We start from the raw sequence: 8,399 nt of genomic DNA, 5'->3' as shown, positions 1-8,399 counted from the left end.
CCTGTTGTTTCTACGGTTTTATTAGTACAGTTAATCCCATTGCAAGACCACCAGCAGCATGCTACTACTAACGATAGCCTCTCTGAGCAAGTGCAACGTTGACGCTGTCATGCATGTGGCACACAACTTTGCGAGGGGGAGCGGGCTGGAGGCAGCTGGTCTGTCTGCGCTGTAAAAAATTCACCGTTGTTTGGAGAGAAAATTTTATTCTGATTTTATCTACCTGGGTGGTGCACCCAAGTAGAACCAATGTATGGGAAACTCTGCTAACCTCAGTAGCGTGGACGTGAGGTGTAAACATAGCAAAAGATTTTCATTTAAAAAATGTTAAATAGTGTTAGGTAACCCACCCCAGGCTTAAAGAAATGGATTGTTGACAAGTAACCAAATGGCTCAGAATTACATGAAATCAATGTGTTGTTAGAGTTGTTAGCTGGAGTGACTAGGTCGAGTCAGGATCAGGAGGAGAGACTAGGTCGAGTCAGGCTGAGGAGTAGAGACTAGGTTGAGTCAGGCTGAGGAAGAGAGACTAGGTCGAGTCAGGCTGAGGAGGAGAGACTAGGTCGAGTCAGGATGAAGAGGAGAGACTAGGTCGAGTCAGGATGAGGAGGAGAGACTAGGTCGAGTCAGGATGAGGAGGAGAGACTAGGTCGAGTCAGGATGAAGAGGAGAGACTAGGTCGAGTCAGGCTGAGGAGGAGAGACTAGGTCGAGTCAGGATGAAGAGGAGAGACTAGGTCGAGTCAGGATGAGGAGGAGAGACTAGGTCGAGTCAGGATGAAGTAATTCAGATAGATGAGCGTTCACGGGTTTCCTCAACAGACCGTGAGGTTGATAACAGATTTACTGCAGATGCTAAAATGGAGAATAATCATTGTTCATACTTTACACAGAGTGAGCAGCAGCTTCTTGTGGAAGTATGATAATGTGAAACACATTATTTGTAAAGAAGAAACACGGCCGCTGTAATGAAACAGAGAGACAAAGCGTGGCAGACGATCACGGACCGACTGAATGTGTAAGCAGCCTAAAAATATACATTAACTGACCACTGCTCTGAACTGAAACCATCATAATCATACCATTCAAGGATTAGGTTACTAATCATTTGCACACATTAACAGTTGGAGCTAGGACTGCACAATATATCATAAATGTTGCGTTAACTTGAAACGGGTAAACCTTGTGGTGCATTCAAAGTTATTTTAAAATACCCTTTTCTCATCTGTTTTTGTCATTTAACAGCAATTTACTGGTGAAATAAGTTATTATTGTTATGTTATTATTACATTTTTAATAAATCATTTAAATTACTCCCGTTTTTGCGCTGTATTAATATTCATTAATATTGAGATTAGATTTCTGGGACTCTTCAGTCTGGAGTAACCTCTTTCCTTCACTCACCTCCTCCTTCTTCCTCTTGCTCCCTCGCTCCTCTGAGTCTCCCGAGGCCTCACTAACAACGTTCCTCTTGCCCTCCTTCTTCTTCTCCTCCTTCTCCTTGTGTTTCTGCATGTACTCGGTGATAAGGTCGAGGTCCAGGTTGTCTTGAGGCTCCCATGTGTTATCCTCACTGGAAAGGTGAGTGCAGACAGAAGAGAAAAAAAAAAAAAATAATAATTATATATATATATATATATATATATATCTCAGGACCAAGAACACCAAGTATTAATATTATAGACTCATACTTACTCTGAGAACCCCTTCCATTTCAGCAGAAACTGTACTCTTCCCTTCACCACTCTGCGGTCCAAAACCTTCTCCACCACATACTCCTCCTCTTCCTCCTTTACTGCTGCTGCAGGAGGTGCTGCAGGTTGCTCCTCCTCCTCCTCCTTCACTGCTGGTGCTGCAGGTTGCTCCTCTTCCTCCTCCTCCTCCTTCACTGCTGCAGCTGCAGGAGGTGCTGCAGGTTGCTCCTCCTCCTCTTCCTCCTTCACTGCTGCAGCTGCAGGAGGTGCTGCAGGCTGCTCCTCCTCCTCGGCCTTCTTGCCCTTCTTTCCTGCTCCGGTCGCCAGCTTGACGTCTGCTGAGTGCTCCTTTGGTAGACCCAAGGGGGAAACATGCAGAGATAATGATACAAGGGTTAGAAGAACTAATGGGAGGTGGGAGAGAATTATAGTTTACCATGTTTTACTATATTCAAATGTTCTGTTTGAATGGAGAAAATGCAAGGGCTGATGAGGTGACCAATCCATAGGACTTCAGAGTGTGAAGTATCTCCTGCATTCAAACTGAAATAACTACTAAAATATAAGCCACAAAAGTCATTAACTGGAGCTACAAGCTACATGCACAGTAGCCTCAATCAACGACAGTTCATTTACCAGAAAATCACCAGATGTTCCTCACCTTGCAAAACTCAGTTTGTTTCGGGAAACAACAACAAACTTTGAGTTAGCAAGCTACACGCTGAAAATGGCAAGTTTAGAACAACGTTTTGATCGTGCAACAAGGCAGGCCTGGTTGGTTCTTTCTGGGAATAATTGTAAAGATTTACAAAGAATATGTTTAACGTTATGCCATTTTATATCTAACTGGGATGTTTTGGGACTGATTGTTGCAGGATTGCTGCAGACGAAGTAATGTTACACAGGGTGATACACTGGTGAGAGCAAATTACGTTCAGCCATGTATGCAGCTAATTTAAATAGCTCATTTTACTGTATTGTGTGAACAGTTAACTTCATTTTATATTACATGTGGCTAGGGTTGGGTACCGTTCACATTTTTACCGGTGCCGGTACCGATACCTGAAATTTAGTTCTGGTACCCAACGGTACCTTTTTTCAGTACTTTCCCTTTGTAATAACAAAAAAATTCATTTCAGTTGTAAAAATAATTTCAAACCTATTTATCTTAGAGTATCTTCATTCCATCTTACCTCTGTGTGTATGTGTGTGTGCGTGTGTGTGTGCGTGTGTGCGTGTGTGTGTGTGTGTGTGTGTGTGTGTGTGTGTGTGTGTCTGCTGTTGTGTGTGTCTGTTTCTTCTATCGGGGTGAAAATGTTCCACCTAAACAACTTCCTTCCTGAGACTATTTAGCAGAGCCAAAGTCGTTGCGTCCGGAGCTTAGCGCCGCCCGAGACGATTGTGATTGGTTTAAAGAAATGTAAACAAGCCAAAGCGTTTTATCTCCTATCCCAGAATGTCTGAGTAAGTGCATGTGTGAGACCGCGCGTTGATGTGTCTGAACAAAGGAACAAACTATTCTAAACCGTTCTGGAACCAGACATGAAAAAGTCAAGCCTCCGAAGAAGCAACCTGCGATAGAGGAAATCAACGACATTAAGAGGTCGCTTGACTTTCTCTCTGAAGAGATTACCACTGTCAGGCTGCAATAATGTGTTTCACGTTATCATACTTCCACAAGAAGCTGCTGCTCACTCTGTATAAAGTATGAACTCCTCAGCCTGACTCGACCTAGTCTCTCCTCCTCATCCTGACTCGACCTAGTCTCTCCTCCTCAGCCTGACTCGACCTAATCTCTCCTCCTCAGCCTGACTCGACCTAGTCTCTCCTCCTCATCCTGACTCGACCTAGTCTCTCCTCCTCATCCTGACTCGACCTAGTCTCTCCTCCTCATCCTGACTCGACCTAGTCTCTCCTCCTCATCCTGACTTGGCCTTCGTGAAACACACCAAGCCAGGCTCCACAGATTAGACTAGGTCAAGCCTGGCTTTATCAGTTATCCTGGATTTATAAATTCTACTTTTGTGCGATACCCCCCTGAACACTGACCTGAACATGGCTGGTATCAGAGTCCCAGTCTGCTGCTTGTCTTCTGGGGACCTTGTTGCTCCGCTGCTCCAGGTTCTGGTTGTCCTCCTCCATTCCTCTCTTGTCCTGAAATCCAGCAGATGTCCACTGGGGCTGCTGGACTCACTCTGGATTCTGTTCAGTACAAATCAAAGCAGCAGAGATATTCAGGAGCTGCTGTCTCCTCTCGTTTTCCTCACATCCACACACAACTAAAACAACAGTCGGAAAACTCAAAGCAGAGGCTGGAAAACTGTTCCATTTCCTTCCTAGCTACACCAGATGTTTATGTAAATAACACTTGCCTGTTGGCTTCTGCTCTCTGCTGTTGCTGCTGCAGTAAGACAACTGCTTAGGGACGTCTACAAATTACAACACCGAAAAGACATACAACAAAAATATTTATTAATTTAACTTCTTTCTTTTTTAAAGTTAGTGCTGTAGTATAACTAGCAGGAGAGAAGTTATAATTGAGGTAAGTTTGGAGACATTACCTTATTTAATCATTAAATTAATAAATATTTTTGTTGTATTTCTTTCCGGTGTTGTAATTTGTAGACGTCCCTAAGAACTTGTCTTACTGCGACCTAGTCTCTCCTCCTCAGCCTGACTCGACCTAGTCTCTCCTCTTCATCCTGACTCGACCTAGTCTCTCCTCCTCACCCTGACTCGACCTAGTCTCTCCTCCTCAGCCTGACTTGACCTAGTCTCTCCTCCTCAGCCTGACTCGACCTAGTCTCTCCTCTTCATCCTGACTCGACCTAGTCTCTCCTCCTCATCCTGACTCGACCTAGTCTCTCCTCTTCATCCTGACTCGACCTAGTCTCTCCTCCTCATCCTGACTCGACCTAGTCTCTCCTCCTCAGCCTGACTTGGCCTTCGTGAAACACACCAAGCCAGGCTCCACAGATTAGACTAGGTCAAGCCTGGCTTTATCAGTTATCCTGGATTTATAAATTCTACTTTTGTGTGAACACTGACCTGAACATTGCTGGTATCAGAGTCCCAGTGTGCTGCTTGTCTTCTGGGGACCTTGTTGCTCCGCTGCTCCAGGTTCTGGTTGTCCTCCTCCATTCCTCTCTTGTCCTGAAATCCAGCAGATGTCCACTGGGGCTGCTGGACTCACTCTGGATTCTGTTCAGTACAAATCAAAGCAGCAGAGATATTCAGGAGCTGCTGTCTCCTCTCGTTTTCCTCACATCCACACACAACTAAAACAACAGTCGGAAAACTCAAAGCAGAGGCTGGAAAACTGTTCCATTTCCTTCCTAGCTACACAATCAACTCAGAGGAGTTTGGAGAAAACAGCATTATATTAAACTGGGAAAAAATCTAAACAACTGCACAATAAAAAGGTAAACTTTTTTTAAATTAAATTCACTCAGAGCATTTCAGGAAAAAGGAAACTCAATAAAAAGTGATTTTCGTAGATATCAAACCAAAAGCTCCCCACTATATCTGATTAAAGAGAAACAGAGCCATACTGACACCAATAAGAATTAACAGCAGAAAGCAGCATCTGAAGGACACACAGCAGGCCTACCATTACATTGGAACTGCACTGCTTTGCAAATACTAAGAATCTTCTTCATCACAGACCTGATGGTGCAGTACTTGATCCACATGGATCCACTTGCTGTCCCTCTGGCTGTTCCTCTCTCTGTCCCTGTAGGTTTTCTTCCTCCTCACCCTCTTCTTCATCCTCCTCACCCTCTGGAATCTCCCTCTCTGTGTCAGAGCCCTCCCTTTCATCACATGCCCTCTCTCCAACCTCCCCAGACTCCTCTGGCTCTCCCTCTTCCTGCTCCTCAACACCTTCATTTGTTTCTCTCACTTTTTTGTTTACTGGGGCTAAAAAGGACGCTATGTCCCTTCATCGTTTCATGATAACTATTAGAAGAAGAACAAACGTAGGGGCATGCATTACATTTCGTTACCTAACCATCCCTCCCTACTTAACACGGACAGATAGCCTGTTGATTACTTTACTCAAATGTCTTTATTATCGCGATGCAACAGCCAAGACGGATGAAGTTAGGTGTTAACATCACAGCATTGTGTAGACCTAGAAGGAGACTGACATTTGGATATTCACTTCTGCTTTGATAAGATGAGTTTGTTTAGATATGATTAAGTTTCTAAACACATCGAGACCAGACATTTCCAGACTTGATTTCATTCTCAGTGTGAGGAACAAAAGGAACACGGTTATGACAACAACAACAAGTCCCTTAGGAGATGAAATGGTTCAGCTTACCACCAGGAGAACTCGGAGCTCCTCTGCTCTCTCCAAGAGTAGTCGCTGTCTCATTCACCGAGCAGCACCACACGCTGCAGGCTGCAGCCTAGTGGTTGGGTGCGCCGCTCTAATTTACCCGTGTAGAACGTTGCGTCGCACATTAGTTCCGCTTTTGGCGCTCGCGTGTAAAACCATAACCGTGGATTTCCACAGGATGCGGAATGTCTGCGGACCGGCTCCGCTGCGGAACGGCTACGTGCTCCGCCGTCCGTCAATACCCACCAGGTCCGGATTTGTTGCGTAACGGCTGCGGCCAGCCGACCACGAGATCTCGCGAATTCACATGTACGCGCGATATAACAGGATGTAGTTTCTACAAACAGAACCACAAAACCAACAACAGTTTGTTTCCATCCAGAGGAGTAGAGGGGAAACTACTCTGAGCTGTGTTTTCAAGGTGTAGTGCAGGGAAATATGACCTGCCGTGAGCACGGTGTATTTTATTTTGAAAATTACCCGGATGTTTTATTTTGTTTCTGTGCCCGACATCCTGTCCCGCACAATCTGAATTGTGCTGAATTGCTGCGGAGCTCTCTGTCGTCCGTCAAATATAGAAACTCTGTTCCGGAGGGCTGCGGACTGACGGAACTGGGACGGAGTCGGGACGCAGACGTTCTGCAGTCAGTGGAAATACACACATTGACTTCAGTGGAAACCTAATGACTCCGTCGACGTTCCGCAGACGTTCTGCATCCAGTGGAAATTGCCGGTAATACATTCATAATTTTTGATTTGGTCAGCACGGGGGGCCGACATGCCTCCGTGTAGAACCGCCACTGTTAAGGGACTGGGACATTCTACCAGAAACGTATAGTATCTGTCCTGGAATTGTTACAGTGAATAAAACTTGTATAATCCAAAACTGACAACAAAAATACTAAATGGGTGATTTCTGTGAGTTGCGCTTTAAAGGAATATGTAATATTAGGTCCTTGGATGTTTTATTCTTAATTAAAAACACTTTTGAAAATTACAAATCCTGAAAAATGGTCTGTCCTCAGCCAAATTTTAACTACCTTGTCCATAATTTTGTTATTCTGAAAACTGTTGTTTAGAAGGAAAAAAAATCAGTATTCATTAAAAGTTTAAGCTGTTATCATTCACATTAATTGATAAAAAAAACAAACATTAAATGTTACATAAATTCTACAAATAAATCGTATTTTACAACTGTCCCCATGTTTTCGGTCAGCCCTGTCACGTTACATAAAAACAAGATAAAAAGTGTGTAATACGCCTTTAAGGTTATGACTCAGAGGACGTGACATCATTTGACTGATAAAGGGTGACTTTTTCTCAATCACTTTTATGATTTAAAGCTTGTTTTTGCATGTTTTTTGGGGAGGATGAGCTAAAGGGTCATGCGCTGTCACACTAAAATATCCTAGAAAACAATGAAAGTTTTGGAAAACCAAAACATGTCTAAAAAGGTTACTGAAATGCCTTGCTTACAAGCTAACAGTTTTGATGCTAGGAAGCTAGCATGCTGAGTAATGGCAGTGAAAATGGCCGACTGTCAGGCCCCGTCACATCAGGCCCTGTCACGGCTGGTCACGGCCCTGTGTGACAGTATTTTATATATCATATTATATTATATTGGCTGAACATGACCATGTTAGTCTCATAACATGTACATTAAAATAATAATAATTCCAAATAGGAATACTTACTAAAACTTAATTAAAGAACATAAAACATAGCTTTTCCTGCATCAACAAAATCCATAAAGTCGTCCTGTTACGTCACGGTCAGTCCTATCACATTATGATATAAAAATGGACTATTTAAGAAATTATTCATGAATTAATCTCTTTAAATGTGTACATTAAGGCGGGGGTGTATATATCCACTATTGCATATTTGTAAAAATCTGGGATGTAAAGGAAGATTTCTACTGACATTTTAGGGTGAAAATGTCTTTTATTCAGGCATAAAAACTTGCTGAGATGGCACAATATGTGTTTCTCATATCTTAACATGTCCTTCATATGGATTAATGTTCAGATTAAAAAAAAAAATCTTTTTCCTTCAATGATTTTTAGAAGTGGAAATATACCTTTCTGGTAGAATGTCCCGTTTACCTGAGTGTGCGGGTTTACCTGGAGCTCTGTCTTCTTCAAACCGTTCTTATACTGTCTATGTTTAAAACTCACTAATAAACTACACAACTATCCCGCCGCCAGCTCGAGAGAACAGTGAAGCAACGAGACTTCCGGTTACTCTTTAACTAAAAGGTCTATCTCTGTAGGGATCCTTTCATAATGTTGTCAGACTCTTAGAATAATAATCTGAGTCTGTCAGCAGCAACAACAGAACTTTTAGTGGATGGGAACTTTACCT

The 8,399-nt window shown here is 43.1% G+C and overlaps 3 protein-coding genes and 1 long non-coding RNA gene across 7 annotated transcripts in view; 2 read left to right on the top strand and 2 right to left on the bottom strand.

The window, feature by feature from the left end:
• The window catches only part of LOC118495161, a 12,759-nt gene extending 5,642 nt beyond the window's left edge, over window positions 1-7,117 (bottom strand). Inside the window, exons 1-2 of the long non-coding RNA XR_004897487.1 lie at window positions 6,848-7,117; window positions 5,471-5,473 (exon numbers count right to left, since the gene is read on the bottom strand). This is a non-coding gene — a long non-coding RNA (uncharacterized LOC118495161). The remainder of the gene's footprint in view (window positions 1-5,470; window positions 5,474-6,847) is intronic.
• The window catches only part of LOC116043640 (zinc finger protein 664-like), a 10,669-nt gene extending 2,417 nt beyond the window's left edge, over window positions 1-8,252 (bottom strand). Inside the window, exons 1-5 of one of the 4 annotated variants that reach the window (XM_036001642.1) lie at window positions 6,018-6,177; window positions 5,360-5,650; window positions 4,742-4,894; window positions 1,695-2,041; window positions 1,404-1,572 (exon numbers count right to left, since the gene is read on the bottom strand). In XM_036001642.1, the coding sequence (XP_035857535.1) occupies window positions 1,404-1,572; window positions 1,695-2,041; window positions 4,742-4,834 (609 nt within the window). In that variant the 5' untranslated portion in view covers window positions 4,835-4,894; window positions 5,360-5,650; window positions 6,018-6,177. Of the gene's footprint in view, window positions 1-1,403; window positions 1,573-1,694; window positions 2,042-4,741; window positions 4,895-5,359; window positions 5,651-6,017; window positions 6,178-8,140 lie in introns of those variants that run through there. The other 3 variants (XM_036001643.1, XM_036001641.1, XM_036001640.1) reach the window with 3 other exon arrangements.
• Window positions 1-8,399, top strand: part of LOC116054954 (NACHT, LRR and PYD domains-containing protein 12-like) — a 752,812-nt gene that overhangs the window by 648,128 nt on the left and 96,285 nt on the right. The window lies entirely within an intron of this gene.
• Window positions 1-8,399, top strand: part of LOC116038066 (NACHT, LRR and PYD domains-containing protein 3-like) — a 1,733,742-nt gene that overhangs the window by 1,658,774 nt on the left and 66,569 nt on the right. The gene's annotated exons all lie outside the window — the stretch shown is intronic.

Source organism: Sander lucioperca, chromosome 5, assembly GCF_008315115.2.
Source record: "Sander lucioperca isolate FBNREF2018 chromosome 5, SLUC_FBN_1.2, whole genome shotgun sequence".
NCBI lineage: Eukaryota > Metazoa > Chordata > Actinopteri > Perciformes > Percidae > Sander > Sander lucioperca.
The sequence above is the reverse complement of the archived record's forward strand: the minus strand, read 5'-3'. Positions and strand labels throughout refer to the sequence as shown.